The sequence below is a fragment of the Marmota monax genome, unplaced genomic scaffold, assembly GCF_021218885.2.
Source record: "Marmota monax isolate L192 unplaced genomic scaffold, Marmota_monax_Labrador192_F-V1.1 WCK01_AAM20220418_F8-fsc00081, whole genome shotgun sequence".
NCBI classification, from domain to species: domain Eukaryota; kingdom Metazoa; phylum Chordata; class Mammalia; order Rodentia; family Sciuridae; genus Marmota; species Marmota monax.
The window spans coordinates 4,911,447-4,933,152 of record NW_026695234.1 but is presented as its reverse complement, the minus strand read 5'-3'; the positions used below and the strand labels follow the sequence as shown (position 1 = coordinate 4,933,152).

The following is a 21,706-nucleotide window of genomic DNA, read 5'->3' as shown; positions in this document are numbered from 1 at the left end:
TTACCATTACTAATCACCATGACTAATCTATAAGTGTGTAATATATAGAAAAAACAGAATTTAGAGATGGTTTTATGAAGTTTCAGGCATCTACTGAGGATCGTGGTACCTCCGCAGATAAGAGGAAATTATTATAACAATAAGTTAAAAATCTAGACCAGAGCTTTCTGTAATAAAGGAAATGTTCTTCATTACTCTCCAATATGAAAGTCACTAGCCACAGGTAGTTAACTGAGCCCCTGCAATATTGCTAATTTGTCTAAGAAACTAATTTTTAATTTTCCTTAAAAAAATAAATAAATAAATAGATTTATTTTTATGTGGTGCTGAGGATCGAACCCAGTGCCTCATGAGTGTGAGGCAGGCGCTCTACCACTGAGCTATAGCCCCAGCCCTTTTTTTTTTTTTTTTTTAATTTTTTTAGTTCTACATGGGTACAATATCTTTATTTTGTTTATTTTTATGTAGTGCTGAGGATCAAACCCAGGGTCTCACACATGCGAGGCAAGCACTCTACCACTGAGCCACAACCCCAGCCTGTCCTTTATTTTAATATATTTTTTTTTAGTTGTAGTTGGATTCCATATCTTTATTTATTTTTATGTGGTGCTGAGGATCAAACCTAGGGCCTCACATGTGGTAGGCATGAGCTCTACCGCTGAGTCACAACCTCAGCCCCTAATTTTTAATTTTCACTTTAACTAATTTTTTAAAATATCTATTTTTATGTGGTGCTGAGGATCGAACCCAGGGCCTCGCATGTGCTAGGTGAGCGCTCTATATGTGGTTATTGTATGCAACAATGCACATCTAGAGCTTACCTAGGAAAAAGGAATAAAATTTCACTTCTCTATCACGCCTGATAGCTTAGAATACACTTACTCACACATTATTCTCAATCTTTTTGCACCTTCTAAGGTATGAGTATACCATTACCCCTTTTTATTTTTAGATAACTGAACCTTAGGGAGTGTTATAATGAAGGGGCCTTTGCTACTAAAGAACAATACTATTTTTCTCTCCTCCTGGTGCTGAAGATTGAACCCAGGGCCTTTCATTGCCACTGAGCTATACCCTCAGTGAAGAATAGTCTATTCTTAAATTCAGGGCATTTGGAGGCATATTAAAACAAAACAGCCCATGGGGCTGGAGTTGTGGCTCAGCGGTAGAACGCTTGCCTCGCTTGTGCAAGACCCTGGGTTCGAACCTCAGAACCACATAAAAAAATAAACAAGTGAAATAAAGGTGTTGTGTCCAACCACATCTAAAAAATAAATTAAAAAAACAACAAAAAATCACCAAACCCAGCCCAGTACACTGGTGCATGCCTATAATCCCAGCAACTCAAGAGGCAGAGGCGGGATTGCAATATCAAGGACAGCCTGGGCAATTTGACAGGACCCTGTCTCAAAATAAAAAGGACTGGGGATGTTGTTCAGTGGTAAAGCACCCCAGGTTCAATCTTTAGAAATGAATAAATAAAATAAAATCCAAGAAATAATTAGATTATTTTTGTAAATCTGTTCAAGTCCACTTTATACTCACCTGCCTCATTTTAGCATGGATATAGAAGCAGGAATAACCCAGTTGAGAAATCTTCTTGGCTAGCAATTCAACTCGCTGAGAAGAGTTACAGAAAATGATCGACTGGTTTATCTGAAGCTGAGCACAGAAAAAATTAATTAGTATGAGAAAGAAAAGCAAAGACTTTCATTTTGTTTTGCTAGTAACTAGCAAAGAAGAAAAATGCCAGCATGATGGCAGATTACCCTAAGCAACTCAACAAGCACCCCCCACCCCCTGCCATAAAATATATTAAGAAACAAGGGCTGGGGATGTGGCTCAGTAGTTAAATGCACCTGTGTCCAATCCCCGGTACCAAAAAATTTTTAAAAGGCCTAAAATTTGGAATCTTATGATATCAGATGGAAAGTTATAAAAACTGTAAATGTTTTGTTTACTTAATAATTGCAGATAATTATATAATGATTATAACTCATGACTGCCAAAAGCTTATCCAACCTACATTTTCTCTACAAGGCAAATTAGTCTCGTGTTTAGGAGCAGTGAGCAAACTCTTCAGCACTATGTGAAGGGGCCATGTGAAATAGTGAATCATCAACACGAAAACAAAATAATAAAAAACACAAAAATTTGGGGCTGAGGTTGTTGCTCAGCGGTAGAGCGCTTGCCTAACACGTGCGAGGCCCTGGGCTCAATCCTCAGCACCACATAAAAATAAATAAAGATATTGAGTCCAACTACAACTAAAATATACATTATCTATATATATAAAGAAAAAATACAAAAATTTGATAAATATGGCATTAAGAGTGCCAAATGGACACTTGTTTACAGTATGAGAGCTAAAACAAGAAAGCAGAGTGTCATCTTCCCAGACCTTTAGTTGGGAAATGTACATGTCAAGTGAGTCAATTTATGGCCAACCTGCATAATTCAAATGATCATGAAAGTGCATTCAGCATTGATTTTGGAGCTATAAATAATTTTAGTGACCAGGCAAATTCATAAACAGACTGTGAATAATAAGGATAACTGTAAGTAAGGTTACATTATTGTAGACTAAAAGTGTCTGTGTTGATTATAAAGTTTCAACTTCAGGTCAACAACTAAAACTGCTATTTACTGAAGATCAAAGCAAAATTCATTTAACTTTTTTTACTGGGAATAAATGATAGAAAATATTCAGCAACAGAAATCTACTACTTACCCTGGAAAAAAGTGTGTTGAGGCAGTGTACTTTTTGGCGCTCAGTTACATATGCGTAGTACTGGGTTACTCCCTTCAGAGTTAGTTCCTCCATCAGGTTTATCTCATAGGGTTTCTGCAAATGGGAATTCTGAAAATAAGAAGAAACACACTTAAAGGAAAGCAGTATTTTTCTCCCTTCAACTCAAAAAGCCAAAAACTTGAAATAACCAGTGTAAAGCGTATACTCTAAGATGTAACTATGGGTAAAAGCATACAAGGCAACAGGATGGCACTGATTACAAGTACAGATTTATACTTACCATGAACTTTTGTACACTAAGAGGGAAAGTAGCAGAATATAGTAAAATCTGCCTGTTTTTAGGTAGCGTGAGAATAATATCCTCCATTATCTGCACAAAATCCTGCGACAGCAACTTATCTGCCTATAGTACAAAGAGAAGACAATTTTTAAGACAATGAATTAATGTATAACGTCGTTGGTTGATGTGTAGTGTGGACAAAGAATAAAGCATAATCCAACAAAAACATCCATAGAACATTCCTGGTTATAAATAAGTTCACTCCAACACTGCACAAAGTACAATGGCACCAAGACAAACTCCCACTGATCCAGAAAGGGAAAAGTCTATAATCCCTATTTTTTTAGGAAAAAGAAAAAAATTCTAGACTGAAGCCACCCCCCATCCCCGTGACAGAATTTTTCAGGTGATTCCCATTAAAAGGGTAGTATAAAATATATATTTAAAATATATATTTAAAACCTATATTTAAAATATATATTTAAAACCTATATTTAAAATATAGGTTCTAGAGTCAAACCATCTGGGTTGAAATGTCTCCTTTATTCATTAGCTGTGTTGGGATATTACTCAATCATTTTGAACCTTGGTTTCCACAACTATTAAGCTGGGTTATCTTCTTACCACACAATCCAAATGGGAAAACTAACTATGCCAGAACATTTAACACTGATATTCTACATTTATAAAACACTATCAGATTCCAGTGATAGAAAGTTGAGCAAGTTCTTAAAAGGCACTTATAACCTATTCAGATAATACATGTGACCAAAAAAAAAAAAAAAACCCAATATAAAGCGTTAAAGATTAATGGGATTTACAGACAGTATTATAATCAACTTGGCTTTGAGGTTATTCAGTAACTCCTCATCTTAAAAGGTACTGTGTCCAACTGCTTAAAAACAAAAACAAAAAAAACTTATCTGGTATCCCTAAGGGAAAAAGAGGCCGAATTCCTATAAATGCCCATCATCTACTACCTTGGAAGATAAACATGTTTTTTTTTATAAGCAAACCAGTTTAAACTTGATTAGTCATGTTATTAGGTCATAAACAGAAACAGACTTTGCTGTTTCACTGGAAAATATAAGCAAAGCATAGAATTGTACAGAAAAATATCTTTCCAAATGGAGACATTACCTCATCCAATACTATCATCTGGACATGATCAACCTTTGCTACTCCTTTCTTGATCAGATCCAGGATTCTGCCAGGGGTAGCAATCACCACATGCACTACAACAAGATTTAGAAACATTATTCTCATTAATTTTAGTTTGGACCAAAAGGACTGTAAAGGCTTTAACATAAACACTGTCATTGGGATGGGAGTAATATAAAAAGACACAAGGATGTGTTTTAGGCTTTCTATTTCCATTTTACCTCAAGACAGCTAAAAAAAAAAAAAAAAACTTTACTGCACTTCTACACTGGGTGAGCTACAGCTTCCCAAATCATTTGCTCCAAATAGGGGACATACATCCTGTCTGAGGACAATCCACAATAAATACTAATAGAAATACCTCTAATCTAGAACAGGAGATTCAGGCGATACTGTTATAATGATAAAATGACAATTTTTAACAGTTGTGCAATATAAAAAAAGTATCAATTAAAGAGATAATTATATATAAAATTCTGACAAAAATCTGTATGATCTTTTAAGTAATCTCTTTCTTGCTAGTTGTTACCTTTACATTCAGTATGTACATGGAGATCTCGTCATAGAAGTGAACACCAATCATTTTCACTCTTTAATGGCTACATGGAAGTCCATTCAGATCGAAGTCCAATGTATTAGCCAATTTATTTAGAGTAATCTGATTTTTTCAGCACTATACACCATTTAGTAAATAACCATATATCCATATATCTATATCTATCTATATCTATCTAGTCTTGTACTTACCCAATTATTTCTTCAGGAAAAATTCTTGAAAATATACATTTATAATACGGAGATATAATGCCAAACTGCCCACAACAGAGATCAATTTATACTCCCAAATTGTAAGACAGCCTATATTTCCAATAACTGATGTTAACCATTACCATTATTTTTCAGCCTTACAAATTAGATAAATATAAATTTACTATTTTCAGTTACATTAAAAAATTACTACTTACATTAAAAACCTTTCAATAATCAATTTGCCCTTTATTGAATAAAATCATCTCTTTTCATTTTCTATTGCAATGTATCTGTTATCTTAATTTTTAACAATTTTTACTAATTTACTGTAAGGAAGCAACATGTGACTAAAATTATAAGAGAACTATTGTACTTTATATTAACCATTTCCTACCTGTATCATCAAGACGCATTATGTCATCCCGTAAATTGGTTCCTCCTGTGGTTGCCATCACTTTGGCCCCTCCCATGTGTTTGCTGACCTGGATGCAAATTTGACTGACCTGTAGAGCAAGTTCTCTAGTGGGAACAATCACCATTGCTAGAAAATATCAGGGAACAGAAAATGGAAGGAAAAAAAAAAAAAAGAATGTCAAGAGTTTAAGAAGATATAAAAATAATGTTCCTTGTAAATCAGATACTGAGAGATATTAAGTCTAATTATCACAGGCCTAAAAGATCATTAACAATATTCTTAACAAGTCCTAATTACATTTGTTTGACAGGGAGAGATTCACTAATTTAAGCATCCAAGTAGGAAACTCCAACTGCCCAGGTTCTTTCTATATTTGCACCATAGGAAAGAATGGAAAAGTGATAATTATAGATCAAGAAAGTGGAATACTTAAGAAATGCTTTATGGTGACATCTTAATTCTATTAGCTTACCCTGGGTACAACTACAGAAATTTATTTTTTCTCTACAAGACTTAAAATCTCCAAATCACAACTTTAAAGCAAGATTGTTCAGGTTTCTACCAGGAACTCTGCAGACTCACAGCTATGACAAGAAACAATTCAGTTCTACAGTTTTTAAGAATGTCCACTAATTTCCTACCAATAGGGCATTAGTACTTAGTTTGATTATGTCAGTGCAATGTTGTCAACAACAAGAAAATTACTCCAGACTATGTAAATTCTGTTGCAAAAAAGACAGGAATATCTTCTACATGGTTCCAAGATTTAAACTGCCATTTCTACTTTAAAATAAAAACAAACTTGGGGCTGAGGCTATAGCTCAGTGGTAAAGTGCTTGTCTCACGTGTGTGAGATACTGGGATCAATCCTCAGCACCACATAAAAATAAATAAAGATATCCTGTGTTCATATACAACTAAAAATAAAAGAAAAACAAACTTTTCTCCAACTAACCTTGTATATTGTCCTTCTTCAGGTCTAGCCGTTCAAGTAAGGGAATGAGGTAGGCACCGCTCTTGCCTGTTCCATTTTTTGCTCTAGCTAAGATATCCCTTCCAGACAAAGCAATGGGAATGCTCTCCTCCTAAAAGACAAGATAATGCAAAATTTTTTTGAATAAAAGCAGTATACAAGCTAATTCTTCTCTAAAATAAGTATATTTTGGTATTGCTTTTAAGTGTCTTACATTTCTACTTTACATGAATAACAAAAATCAAAGTAAATTAACAGGACCAGTGAACAGCACCATCATTGTCAACCAATATCCACAACTCATAAGGATACATTTTAGGGCTGGGGATATAGCTCAGCTGATAGAGTGCTTACCTCCCATGCACAAGACCCTAGGTTCAATCCCCAGCACCACAAAAAAGGGGTATATTTTAAGTTGTGTCCCAATATAATAACTATGTGAATGTATATGTGTGTACAAAGAAGATGGAGGAAACAGAAAGGACCATAAACAGAACCTGAACGTATGGACAAAAAGGCAAAGAATATTTCTTTAAAAATGGGGGGCAGGCGCTAGGATTGTGGCTCAGTGGCAGAGCGCTCGCCTCACACATTAAGAGGCATTGGATTCAATCCTCAGCACCACATAAAATAAAGGTATTGTGTCCATCTACAACTAAAAAAAATATAAAAACAAAAATCAAACAAACAAACAAAACCCCACATACTGGGGGAACCCAGCAGCTCAGGAGGCTCAGGTAGGAGGAGTTCGAGTTCAAAGTGAGCCTCAGCAACAGTGAGGCTCTAAGCAACTCATTGAGACTCTATCTCTAAATAAAATATAAAAACAGGGCTGGGGATGTAGCTCAGTAGTCGAGTACCTGAGAGTTCAATCCCCGGCACATGCCCCCAGACTCTCCTCCCTTAAAAAGGGGGAAAAAAAAATACCAAAAAAACCAACCCACCAACAATGCCAAGGAATGACAATAGATAATATTTTCAAACCAGTCAGCCTATCTGACTTTGTAGATTGGGTTGGAGGTGTAGCTCAATGGTAAAAGTGTGTGCCCAAGGTGCAATCTCTAGCACCAAAACCAAAAATAGTAACTTAGCTTATATTTGCATAAAACAGAAATAGGCTGGAAATGTTTAACCTCCGGTCCATTTACTTATATAGTACATAAACCCCCAATGTCTGATATGTCTTACACCAAACTTCTTTATCCTGAAATGTGCTCAACTGGGAGTTCAATCCTATTTTGGTTATCTCATCCTATGGTCATATCTTTAATGACTTCTCATTTTCATATTTAGCTTACTTTGTCATGCATGTTTTACAAAGATAACTATACTTCCTATTAACTTGGAACACAGTAAAGGATTCCCATCAGTTATTAAAAATTAAGTACACATGTGCAGAGAAGAAAATGAAAGGAAGAATAAATACAAAAGGTCTGGGGACACAGATCAATAGTACAGCATCCTTGGGGTCATCCTCAGTACCAAAACCAAAAAAATTTCTATAAACAAATAATAGACAACAGCATCTCAAACACACTATACCAGTCATTCGATAAGATTCTCTTTATATTAGAAAACAATATATGCTGGAAGGATAGTTCATCTAAAAAACTAAGGTTTTACACATTTGAAAGTTTGTTTTGAACTCTCTGTAATTCTCTATCTTAAGGCAAATATCAAGTAAAAAATAATATATTCTGCCACTCTTCCACCACAATTTGACTTTACAGGCCAGCTAATTAGACATAACTAGCCTTCTCATTCTAATTTAATGATGTTATGACACTTCTTACTTTTTAGTAAGAAAAGTCCACCCAGTGTGACCTGAAGTTAAATTTTCACTTTAAAATGAATGACCGAAAAATTATGTTAAGAGGAAATGGGACAGAATTTTTAATTTGCAAAACTAAAAAATTAGGAAAATAAATAAAACAGATTCACAATCACTAACATATTTTATTCCTTCTACATCTAGGCTAATGATTGAAAGAAATGTCTCCAGTACTTTAAATTATTAATTTATAAATAATTAATAAGCAGCTTAACTTCCATCTCCCACCATGATACCATTTCTATCTAGAACGCCAGTCATACAAGTCAGATAGGTTCCAGATGGGCAAAATAACATAGCTGTCAGACCCATGAAAATGATCCAGTTCTAATACTGTTACTTTAGTCTTACAGACAGATTAAATAATCTGCTTATTAGGGTAACGCAGTCAAGACAAAAACCTTTGACCCCTTGGGTCTTTATTTCTCCCTTCCTTCAGGATTTGAGTCAACTTTGTTAATCTTTAGTTGTTTCAGAGATTCCAACTACTCCCACAGGTTCACCCTCTTCTGTGGTTGTGTGGTACTTGTGGACTGTGGTTTTTAAGAAGCTAATTGTACACTATTCAATTCTATATTATTGAAAAGTTAAGAAGGATGGTCTCTGTCTGGGTCAGGTTTTTAAAGGATAATACTTTTGAAAATAACGAGGGCAAAATTATGAATGGAGGACTGATGCTTATTACAACACGAAAAGACCCTGAAACCATTACACTAAATGAGAGAAGCCAGTCACAGACCACACACTGTATGATTCTATGTATATGAAATGTCCAAAAAGGGCTCCCTCCCCCTTCAGGACTGGGAACTGAACTCAGGTGCTCTATCACTAAGCTATATCCCCAGCCATACACATGTATGTATGCATGCGTGCATGTATTTATTGTTTTGACACAGGGTCTTCCTAATTTGCCCATGCTGGCCTTGAACTTGTGATCCTCCTGCTTCAGACTCAAGTAACTGGGATTACAAGCATGTGCCACTACGCCCAGCTAAAGATGCAAATTTATAGGAACAGAAAGTAGATTTATGGTTGGGGATGCAGCTCAGTGGCAGAATATTTGCTCAGAATGCATGAGGCCCCTTGGTTCAGTCCCCGCTACTGCCAAAAAAAAATTAGCAGTTGCTTAAAGCTGTAGGAAAATAAGGGGTGATTGCTGAAAGTGTTTCTTTTGGGTGGGGGGGAACCAATTGTGGCAATGATCATACAACTCAACACAAAATTAATGAACTATTTTCTTTTTTTTTAAATCTATGCAGTTGCTTGACGCTCTACCCCAGAGATTCTTTTAATGGGTCTAGACATAAGGGTCCTTTTTTTTTTTTTTTAAAGAGAGAGAGAATTTTTAATATTTATTTTTTAGTTATTGGAGGACACAACATCTTTGTATGTGGTGCTGAGGATCGAACCCGGGCCGCAGCACGCATGCCAGGCGAGCGCGCTACCGCTTGAGCCACATCCCCAGCCCAGAACTGTTTTCTTTAAATGTGTGAACTGTATGTGATTTAGATCTCAAGTCACTGTCTCCTTCTCAAAAAACAATAAACCCCACAACTTTAGGGGTCTCTTTTAAGTCTATGTTCCACTTTAAGGTTTAGGAACTGATCAATAGGTATGATTACTATGTTTCATTTTACCCAGTAGCCCTTTCCTAACAGCAACCCAAATTCCCTCTAAGGAATTATATTCCTTCTTCACCCACTCTAATAAATCAGGTTTGGCTAAACTCCTAAGCCAGGTGGTAAACAGATAACAAAACTGAGGACATTTGAAAGTTCCCTTCTAAGAAGGAACTAAATATAAATTGTTGTAATGCATCCATTACAGCTTCCTAAGCCATTCAGACCTGCCTCAGTTTATGGCCATCTCCAAGTGTTTTTGCAGGCAAAAGCACATGTTCATCTCTGGGGAACTACTACCTCACAGCCTAGAATAAGACCACTTCTTATTAGGTTGTCCTTCCATACTCTAATGGCTACAATCAAATGCAACCATAGAAAGGTACACATCATATTATATTGAAATCATCTATACAACTAATTAGCTGTCCCTTCCACCAGACTTTAGGATTGAAACCTTATTTATCACAGAATTTCAAGTGTTTAACACTTTCTAGGTCACTCAATACATGCTTGTTCAATGATAAAATACTCAGTAATGTCACAGCATTTGACCTCAGCACAGCATGGATTCAACTTACATCTGTTGTCTTCATCAAACTGGTACAGGTATAGTATGTGCTTATACATAAGTACGTGCAAATGCACATGCACTTACTTGTTTTCACTGAAAAGATTAAAGTAGCAAAATGTGTACCCAGTGCCTACAACATGGTTCCCAATACTATTTCCCATTAAAAAGAAATCAGGGCTCCTTGAATTTCAAGGCTGGGGCACTATCAAGCATAAGATAATCCTGGTATCATGCCAAAAAGTAAGAAAGTGCTAAAGAAAAATCAAAGGAGTACATCACAAAAACATAAGAACTGGCATGAAAATGTTTTCAAAGGACAAATGTTTAGGCAATCTGGGCATAAAAATATCAGTTAAAAAGGGAATTAATGAGTTCATACTGACAACAGATAAACAGGGTGGGGGAAAGAGAAGGCTCTTCTTTATAAAAGGGTCAAATATGGATGATGTGCTACAGCCAGAAACTCATTATAACCCATAAGAGGAGATGAGACCAAGTAAGAATCATAGAAAGATGTTTAAATGAGGAAATTTTGATGAAGAGCAGAATATTTGCACAGTCCTCACATGTGCCCCAGGCTGCTTTGTCTGTTTTAGAAAAGTAGTAATTAGATAGTAGCAATAAACAAACAAACAAATAAATAAAAATCAGATAACACTTTGACAAGGCCACCAATTAACTAGAGGAACAATATGTACATCTTTAAGTGTGATACTTTGAGAAGACTATAACATGACTTCTTCAATATTCTAGCTGAGAAAACATAACTTGAAGCTAATCACATGGAAATATCAGAAAAACCCACAGGAGAAACTCCTTTTCCCTATCAGGAAAAAAGAAAGGGGCTGTTTTAATGTGTTAATGTCCCAAGAGGGAAAAAAAAAAAAACAGGTCATGATTAAAAAACAGGTTAAAGAAACAATAACTAGGGCTGGGGATGTGGCTCAAGCGGTAGCGCGCTCGCCTGGCATACGCACGGCCCGGGTTCGATCCTCAGCACCACATACAAACAAAGATGTTGTGTCTGCCGAAAACTAAAAATAAATAGATAAATAAAAATTCTCTCTCTAAAAAAAAAAAAAAAAGAAACAATAACTAGAGAGAAAATGGGGACTGAAATAAAATTTCCTGTATATGTATAATCATGTCAAAAGGAATCAAAAAGTTATGTAAAAATAAAAATATAATGCTAAAAAAAATTATGTAAAAATTAAAAAAATGCTAAAAAAAACCCAGCACCACCACACACACAAAACCCAGACCCCCCACTACACACACACACACACACACACAAAAAAAAAGCAATACTTGATTCCAGACTAGATTCTGTACCAGATAGAAAAAAAAAGCTATTAAAGGTATTTTGGGGTCAATTATTAATTAGAATATAAATGATATGTATCAATGTTAAAATTAATGATTAATGATAACAATACTGTAGTTAAAGAATATTCCTGTTCTTAGGAAATATCCACAGAAAGATTTAGAGGTAAAGGACGTAATTCTATAACTCAACCTTAAAATTTTCAGAAAAATAGTGTGTATAGGTATGTAGACAAGAGAGAAAAGTTACACCACTGCCACAGATCAGAAAGAAAGTTTGTAATGTGTGAAACATAACCATATATGTATATATATGATAAAAAGAGTAAACATACCTGAATAGGAGATGGCTTTTCCCAGCCCATTTCAAAAATTCCCATCAATAACTCCCGTTTCAAACAGTAATCTTCAAACTCATTTCCTTTTGTGGAGGTCACATCCTAATTAAACAAACAATAAAATATGGTACAACTGTGTTTGGTAGTTAGCATGTTTTTAAATCTAAATTTATTTATTTATTTTGGTACTAGGAATTGAATCCAGGGGTGTTTAACCACTGAGTTATATCTGAGGCCCATTTTATTTTAAATTAAAGAAAAATGTTATATATATATATATATATATATATATATATATATACATTTTATTGTAGATAAACAATACATTTATTTATTTATTTACTTGTTTATTTGGTGTTGAGGATTGAACCCAGTGTCCCACTCATTTGAGACAAGTGCTCTACCACTGAGCTATAACGCCAGCCCCGCCACCAGGCCATTTATTTATTTATTTATCTATTTACTTATTTATTTTTGAGAGAGAATCTTTAATATTTATTTTTTAGTTTTCAGTGGACACAACATCTTTGTTTGTATGTGGTGCTGAGGATCGAACCCGGGCCGCACACATGCCAGGCGAGAGCGCTACCGCTTGAGCCACATCCCCAGCCCTATTTATTTATTTTTTTGAGGTAGGGTCTTGCTAAGTGCTTAGGGCTTTGCTAAGTTGCTGAGGCTGGCTTTGAACTTGTTATCCTCCTTCCTTAGCCCCCTGAGTCACTGAGATTATTATCTAGGAGACTTTAACTCTTTACATACTTAAATATATATTAATTATTACTGTTTTAATCTATATCTCACCTTTTCCTAGAGAATAACCACTTTTCCTTCAACACAGACAAGCCACTTTAAAATTATGCTTTGGGAAAAGGAACTCTGGTCCTAGTCTTCTAAGACTGGTAGAATACTGTTATTTCTAAACAAGTATCAATGCTATGAATTGCTGACCACAAAATGTTAAGTCAAACCCTAGCTCTACCACTCTTCAGCTACATCTAGGTTTCTTAAGTTCAGTATAAAGAAAATTCTGTTTTAAAATGGTGTCCTGTATCCACCAGGGGAGATAAACAAAAATGTTTCTAGCTATCTAAATGTCCCTTGGGAGACAAAAAAGCACTCCTGATTGAGAACACTTGAGTTAAAAAAAAACTAACTTCTTTAAATTTCCAAGTTCTTATACCAAAGTGGGTGTAATGCCTAACCTGAATATCTCACTAGGTTGCTGGGAAGAAAGGAAATTTTTGAGAAAATTAGGTAAAATATGCATATTTATAAACATGTTATTTTTTTACAACATAATATATAATTCCACCCAAAAATGGTAAAAACAAAAAAATTGTGTCAGCCCAACATATATGAATAATTTCAACCATTTTTATTTAAAGTAAACTCAATGTCTACTGTCCTATTACAAAGGAACTACTTCTAGTTTACCCACCATTTTTACACTTGAATTCTATACCCAACTTACCGAAGTTTTGATTCTTAGATCCTTTGGAGGGAGTTTTAAAGTCTTTTTCCAGTCATCACCAGGTCTAGAGGGAAAATATAGTAAATGTGAATATCAAACTCCCTAGCCTCCTACCTGACAGTTCGATAATACAAGATAATTATTAAGTTCTAAAAAGCACAGTAATTTCATATACTGTCATATACTGGTATTTAAGAATATAGTTAACAAGAGAGTTAACTTCAGTGGAAGTGATCTTAGGAAAAACACAATATAGGGATCAAAAATCAGGAACAGAAGAGTTTAAAGGCATCCATCTTGCTGGGCATCATAACGCATGCCTGTAACCCCAGCTACTGGGGAGGCTGATGACAGGAGGATTACAAGTTTGAGTGAAATCCTGTCTCAAAATAAAAAATAAAAAGGGCTGGGGACTTGGCTCAGAAGAAGAGCATCTGCCCTGGGTTCAATCCCCAGCATCCATCCATCCACAATCAATCAATCAAGGCATCCAACCTTTTAGGAGAAGCAGTGTAGTATACAGTGTATTATACAGAGCAACATCAAAACGTGTTTTGTTTAACCTACACAGTATTTTAATTTAAATTAGCTGCTAACATTTAAAAAATAGGAGATACATCAGATTTCTTTAGAAACTGGAAGCTTCTCTGGGTTTGATCCCTAATACCACAAAAAAGGAAAAAACTCTGGAATCTTAGCAACACTCTTTCAAATTCTTAACAGGGTAACATGTTGTTTATTAAAGCTTTATAACTTGAGTTTAAAATCAAGCAGCTGTCCCTTTAAATATGGCAAGAACCTTATAATCTGGCACGCTATTCTGTAGGCACTTTAGTTTGTAACTTTTGGTGACTAGTTAAAACCAAGGTGCCTAATTCCCAGCAATTCAGAAGGCTAAGGAAAAATGTACCTCAACTTAAAAAGTTCAAGTCCTGACTATTACTTATTAGTTCTTAACCTTTTATAAACATCTATAAATCTCTATTTCTAAAATAAAATGGGTTGCTAACAATTTTTTAACATATAAAGTACTCAATATAAGAATATAAGAACCAATATAAGAATATATAGCAATATAAGAACTCAATAGTTGCTGTTCAAAACATCTCAAAGGGTTAATTTATTTTACTTAAAGTTAGAGCCAACATAATACAAATACCCTAACACAGGTTACCCTTGCTTACCAATTCCAAAGCCTTTCATCTCAGGCTATACCATCAAACTTTGAGTAAAAATTTCAATTCAACATCCTAGAAAGCCAGCCTGAGCATTCAAATTCAATAGTACATGTTGGATAAGATACAAAACAAAACCTGCCCACAAGGTATTTGTAATCTTAAAACGTAAAATAACAATTTAAAATAAGTGATAAGAGTTAAAACAGTAGATGTAATTTTAGAAGGCTTCATTAAAGAGGTGGCACACGAAAGTGAAATCTGGAGAACCAACAGAACTAAAAAGAAACCATTAATCCCAGAGGGAAGAAAAAGATTAAAACCCACTATTGTCTTACAAAAGAATTTTTAAATTGGAAAATACTTTTATAATGAAGTAGCAAAGCTTTACATTTCCTATCCTCAAGAAATAAAACCAATCTAAATTTTGCTAGCCTATTCATATTTTGTCAAAACAAACTATAATTCAGAAAATACTGTTCATTTTCATACCAATTAAAACATACTTCTTAAAAATAAAATGCAAAAATCTCAATTCTCCCAGTAGGCATCCAAGTTCTGTTGGAGGTGGGGGATTTTTACTTTATTTTTTGATCCCAGGGGTGCTTTATCATTGAGCTACATCCCCGCTTGCACTTTGAAACAGTCTCCCTAAGTTGCTGACAGGAATTAATTCTTATATGTCACTAGTGAGCCATATAGCAGTAATCATCTTTATGATATTCTGAAACCATTTTACCCTAGGAAATGAAAAGATCTGGGTTATAATAAATATATACTTCAGTTAAGTATCATCATCATATGCTCATGTTATATTTTTAACAAAAAGCCAAACCTTGACGGGGATCAAGAGTCTAAGTATCAATTCCCTATACTGAATATTTGGAGTGACAATTACCATTCAAATAACACTTAAAGAGGACAATTAGGCTACACTCAGCTTTAAAATATACTCTGTAGTGACATGAAGCTCTTAAGCCTGAGCCAACAAATGGTTTGGGACTGTTCAAAAATGTGTTTCCAAGAGTTTAAATATCCTAAGTTCCCTTTGATTTGTGTATTCGTGAAAAAAAATTAAAAAGGAGGGAAAAATGAATATCCATGAACTAAAAAAGTTATGAATAAATTTTCTAAGGCTGGTCATGTTTTAAAAATTGAGTCTTAGAGATATGAATTACAGTGGATGGGGTAGAGAGAGAAGATGGGAGGGGAGGGAGGGGGGATGGTAGAGGATAGGAAAGGTAGCAGAATACAACAGTTACTAATAGGGCATTATGTAAAAATGTGGATGTGTAACCGATGTGATTCTGCAATCTGTATTTGGGGTAAAATTGGGAGTTCATAACCAACTTGAATCTAATGTATGAAATATGATATGTCAAGAGCTTTATAATGTTTTGAACAACCAATAAAAAAAATTAAAAAAAAAAAATTGAGTCTTCAAATTAGCTTCTTTTTTTTTTTTTAAAGAAAGAGTGGGAGAGAGAGAGAGGAGAGAGAATTTTTTAATATTTATTTTTTAGTTCTCGGCGGACACAACATCTTTGTTTGTATGTGGTGCTGAGGATCGAACCTGGGCCGCACGCATGCCAGGCGAGCGCGCTACCGCTTGAGCCACATCCCCAGCCCCTCAAATTAGCTTCTTAAAAAAAATTTCCAATTGGTTTTAAAACTGCTGTTTAAAATTTAAATTAGGGTAAGATGCAGTGTTAACACTGGAAAAACAACATTGACAAAAACAAAATGAATCTGATAATTTCATTCATTTGTAACAAATCCAGCTAATACCTATATAACAATTAGGAAAGTCAATAATGTTTCCAAAAATAATTTACACAAAATTAATATACATCACCTGTGCCTATGTGCATTACTTGCGAAATTATGTTATTCTACTATAAATATCTACTGACCATAAAACAGTCATCTTCCTCTTTACAATCAAAATGATTACATTAAGGTCTAAATAACAGAAAAAGAAATCTTGGTTCCACAGTGGGTTTATTATTTTCTAACACTTACTTAATAGTGGTGGTCATACTCTGTGCTTGCTGCTGAGTGCCATTATTGATTGTGTTGGTGTTTTTCAACTGGTTCATCTGTTGCTGTGACTGTGTGCCCCCTCCTCCGGGGCCACCACTGGGCTTCACAGGGCCCCTCAGCTGACCGTTTTGACTGGACAGACCCATTATAACAGGGTTCTCTGTTCTGGCCGTGCTCATGCTGTGTTAATTGCAAAGGTGTCTCTTTCAAACTTCAAAACTTTTGAAAGTCAGTAGAGAAACTGTAATAACAGTTTATTAGGCTCTCCAAAACGAAGAGATAAATAAGTCTTGCTCAATATATGAGTCCTTTATTGCAATGCAGGCAAGCACCTGTAAGTCTCTGAACGGTAAGCAGCAGTAACTTGCTGTCATGCACCGAATCAACTTTTTATTTTTAAAAAGCCCTCTAACAAGCTTGAGTAATATCTGAATTCACTCACTTCAATCTGAAACAAAGAAAAAATTAAGTTAGCACACACAGGAAAGTTAAGAAGAAAACTGTTTCCCTTTTAAAGAATTTCTTTAGAACTGTCATCTTTTAAAAAAATAAGAATACTGCCAACTTAGGTCAAATCACTAACGAAGCTAGGAGAGACAGTGATGAGCTGCCTCAAAAACCAGTCAGTAGTGAGACCAATCTCAAACCATTAAAAATGTGAGATCAAAGCAACCCATAGAAAATTATGGTGGAAATATACTATGATTAAATAGTATTATTAAATATCGTGGAAAGATACTATGATTAAATTAGCATTACTAGTCAAAAAACAATCTGAGCTGGGTGTAGTGGCGCAGGCCTATAATCCCAGTGGCTGGGGAGGCTGAGGCAGGAGGATCACAAGTTCAAAGCCAGCCTCAGCAACTTAATGAGGCCCTAAGCAATTCAGTGAGACCCTGTCTCTAAATATAAAACAAAAAAAGGGCTGGGGATGTGGCTCAGTGGTTAAATGACCCTGAGTTCAAACCCAGTACCAAAAAAAAAAAAGGAAAAAAACAGTTTCCTCCCTAATGAATTCTCTACAAGTCTCTGCCACCTCTAAAAGTTAATGATTCATTATACTTAATCACATTACAACTCAGTGAAATATCAATCTATTTAATGTAATTCTAGATTTGAACAAGGCAATTTGTTCTTTTTTTTATTTTTCTGACAGCAACCAAGAGCCCTTGAAGAGTTAAATTAGCTTTTAACTTGAACATTGTGCTTTCAGAAAAAAAAAAAAACAAACTTTTGTTCCCTTCTGAATTTCAACTATTGAACTTTATGAAGAAATATATTCTTTTTTTCCCTTAAGTTTTTGTCCTTTAAAACAATAAATAGGATATGGACATGCCTTCAAAAACAGCCAAGAAAATCTTTAGTTACCTTAATAAAACCTGGAAACTAAAAAGTTACTAGTTACTTCTCAATAACACTTTTCAAAAAGTACATCCTAATTTAAAATTGCATCTTTTAAAAAAAGTAAATTTCCTGTTAAAAAAAAAAAAAACCAAAACACTGTAAAAAGCTAAACACACTAGTGACTTCAATAAAACTTTCCAAACAACCCAGAGTAGTAAATCTAATTACTAGTTCTTAAAAAGATCTGGTCAACTTCCTCTATTTTTCAATTGTTCCCCAAAATAAAAAATTTTAAAGCTTAATAACAACTTATACCAGAAAACAAAAGTCCAACAGTTATTTTTTAACCCTCTTCCTTTTCTCCTCTACCCCCCCAATACTAGCTTAATCAGTGATGATGAGTTTTGCCATACATCAAAATCTCAAAAATTTAAAGCCAAGATAACTCAAAAAACTAGGGAGAAAAGCTCCCTAGTTACATTTACCTTTAAAAAAATTTTTTTTAACAAGTTGCTCACAAGCAAATCCTGATTGTATCACATACACTGAGCTGTTTATTTAGAAGTTTCCCTGACCCCTATTATCTGTTTACATGGTTAAGATCCACTTTTCTGTATTGAAAAGGTTTATATTATGATCAACAATATCACATAGTTCATACAGGGAGATTTTCTTGTTTGCAAAGCACTAAGACGATGATGAAGAAGGAACCTCTAAAGACTGAGCGATAGTCGTCATTGTCCATCAAGCACAGTAAGACTTCCTATCTCCTTAAATCCAAAATGAGATAACTGCTCCCTTCTTAAACTGACACCTGCATTGCAGCTTTATGTCTCAGAGAAAGAACTATTCCTCCTACCCCCTTCCCAATTTACAATTCCAAGTTACATTTCTACGTTTTTCAAAAACCCGAAGGAACGTAGACTACTTGGGAGGAGTCCCTGTTGGAGTTAATTACAACACTTCCCAGATCGTAGTTAGCAATTGACAGTTTCACACCCAAAACAGTATCGTCATCTCCAACAAGAGCTTTTGTTTGCAAATGCAGCGCAATTTCTTCTTTAAGCTTTGGCAGCTAGTTGGAGTGACTGGGATTTACTCTTAAGGGAAAAGGAGACTGTAGAAGAAAAAGGGGAGATAGGAGAAAGAGACAAGCCAATGATTGAAGACCCATAACTACAGGGCGATAATTTCTTGGCCCCCCCCCTCCCCCAACCACACACATTCAAGTCAGCTCCCTCGAACCAGAAACACAAAGGGTTGGGGCCGTGCAATCCTATCTGCGCAACAAGAGTCAGGAACGAGCTCCGCCGGTTGGAAACAATAGGGACTCCCCCTGTAAGGTCCCTAGGAGGCTCCCCCAAACCCAAAAAGCCCCTACTTTCCTCCACGACTCGGGGACTCCCTAAGCACCGTGTTACTAACCTACAAGGTCTACTGCAATCAAGCAGCTGCCGGTCCTCCTCTGAACCGAACCTTTAAATACGGCATATCCCTGCCGCCCCCTATAGGGCCGCCTCGTACCCTATAACCTCCACCATCACCCCCACCCCCGGTCCCTGCCGCCCCTTTTGGCACCCTTTTCCATCATCTTCTACCAAGCTCCTGCGAGCTCTTGGCCCGCCTATCCTCCCGGCCCCGCCGCGCACCACATTCCTATATTCCACTCCTCTCAGGGGCCCCCACCCCACACAGCTGCCGCCAGCTTTCCTCCCAAGGCCCGGAGAGGCCTCAGGCCTCCGCCCCAGAGAGCCCCCCCTCGCCGGCCCGAGGGGCTCCCCGCAGCCCCCAGGGCACCGCTGGCCTCGGCCCCACCGCCTCACCCCACACCCCGCGGCTCGGCCCGAGTCCTACCACCGAGGCCACTGCCGCTCGGCACCCTCGGTCCTTTATTGTTAACTCGAAGCTCCCAAAATGGCGGCGGCTCCTTCCTCCTCCGAAACCTCCGCCCGCCCCCACCCGGCCCCTCGCAAAGGCCTCCGCCCGCCCCCGCCCCGCCCCCGCCCGCTTCGGGGGCCGAGCCGCCCACACCCGCGCCGCGGGCTCCCAGCCCTACCTCCGCTGCTGCCCGCGCTCGCCGTGCCGCCGAAGTCGTCGCCGGGCTGAGCTAACTCGGCTCCTCTGCCCCCTCCCTCGCCGCTGCCTCCCTCCCTCCTTCCCAGCCTTCTCCGCATGGCGGCGGCCTCGGCTCCTCCTCCACTCAAGATGGCGAGAGCTCGGCCGCCGCCTCTGCGGCGTCACGGCCTGCCGGCTTGGCGGCGGGAACAACCCTGCCGGGAACGCTCGCTGAGGAGAAAACGGGGGGCCGTTCTCTGGCGCCGACGAGAGAGAAGCTCGAGGGGAAACCCTGGCTCCTTCCGGAAGGGACAGAAGGCTGCTTTTTCCACAGCTGAGAAGTGGTTGGGGAATGGTGGCTGGGAAGAGTTGCCCTGACTTCGCCCTAAAGGGAACTTCAGGGGCTATGAGGAGGACCTGCTTAGTCCTGACCAAGGGCACGTTCTGAAAACAGTCTGATCGGGCTCGGGGACGGGATGCTGACCTGACAGCTCCTGCGGATCGGGGAGGCAGCTGCGGTGCTGGGGCCGCGCCCGAGCCCCTTGGGGTGCGCCTCCATCCAGGAACGCGCGGAACTAATGGCCTGGAGGCGCCGGCGCGCGCCTGCCGCGGGGCCGGAAGGGGCCTGGCCCGGACGGGGCAGGCCCGGACGGGAGGGCGTGCGGGGGCCGAGAGGGTGCCCTGGAGAGGGACTGGGTCCTGAGGGCGCATCTGGGGGAAACGTGGGAGCTGGGGCTGTGCCCAGTTTGCCCCTGATGGGGAGTATGGAGCGGAGAAGGCACGCCGGGGAGGGGCGAGGGCGCGACCCTTCGCTTTTGCCGCCCGTGAGCGGTTGTGGAGAAACGGGCTGATTCTCCACTAGGGGAGGAATACTTCTGAAAAGTCTGTTACAAGCGAAATAGTTCTGCAAGCAAATGCGGAACCAGAAGAAGGGTGGTGGTGGTTCTCCTGACTCTCACTGTAAAGATATTTATAAAGGAATTGGAGCATTCATTCCCATCATCTCAGATCCTGGACTGTTTAAAAGCTAACTAGGTCAAGGGAAAGTAAGACCCTGGGTCTCACTCAGCTGAGCGACTGAATGTACTAAGGGACCCAGGCCAAACCGTATGTGATAATAGAACTCCGACCTAGTACCTCTATATCCCAGGATGGTCAGGACTTTGTGTTTGGCACCTTCCATATATTTTTAACCGCGGCTTCCAACTCAGGACCAATCAGAGGACGCCAAATATGCTCTCTAAACCAATTACAAAAGACGCATTACCTCTCTAGCCCTCCTCCAACTTCCTGGTGCCAACAACCTCCAATCGGAGCTGATCTAAAGCCTTCCTTTTTTTTTTTTTTTTTTTTTTTTTCCCCCCCTTTCACAGAAGTTTTCCAGTTCCTTGGTCGGCCTGAGTCTATCTACCAAACCAAGTGATGGCATCTGACTCCCTTGCGATAGCAAGGTTTTATTAACCTGTTTTCCTTCGTTGGTCCTCATTTATTTCCATACAATGAGAATGCTGTGGAACACAAAAACAATACTTAAAAACACTGTTGGGATTGAAAAGCTTCCCTTGAAAAAAATTTAAATTCCAAATATAAAGCATGTCATCT

The 21,706-nt window shown here is 37.8% G+C and overlaps 1 protein-coding gene across 3 annotated transcripts in view; it reads right to left on the bottom strand.

Moving 5' to 3' along the window:
* The window catches only part of Ddx6 (DEAD-box helicase 6), a 29,368-nt gene extending 8,640 nt beyond the window's left edge, over positions 1 to 20,728 (bottom strand). Inside the window, exons 1-10 of one of the 3 annotated variants that reach the window (XM_046438817.2) lie at positions 20,589 to 20,728; positions 16,685 to 17,153; positions 13,488 to 13,551; positions 12,014 to 12,118; positions 6,314 to 6,443; positions 5,338 to 5,484; positions 4,173 to 4,267; positions 3,033 to 3,155; positions 2,732 to 2,860; positions 1,546 to 1,662 (exon numbers count right to left, since the gene is read on the bottom strand). In XM_046438817.2, coding sequence (XP_046294773.1) covers positions 1,546 to 1,662; positions 2,732 to 2,860; positions 3,033 to 3,155; positions 4,173 to 4,267; positions 5,338 to 5,484; positions 6,314 to 6,443; positions 12,014 to 12,118; positions 13,488 to 13,551; positions 16,685 to 16,884 — 1,110 coding nt within the window. In that variant the 5' untranslated portion in view covers positions 16,885 to 17,153; positions 20,589 to 20,728. Of the gene's footprint in view, positions 1 to 1,545; positions 1,663 to 2,731; positions 2,861 to 3,032; positions 3,156 to 4,172; positions 4,268 to 5,337; positions 5,485 to 6,313; positions 6,444 to 12,013; positions 12,119 to 13,487; positions 13,552 to 16,684; positions 17,154 to 19,903; positions 20,007 to 20,105; positions 20,245 to 20,588 lie in introns of those variants that run through there. The other 2 variants (XM_046438818.2, XM_046438816.2) reach the window with 2 other exon arrangements.
* Positions 20,729 to 21,706: the final 978 nt, after the last annotated feature.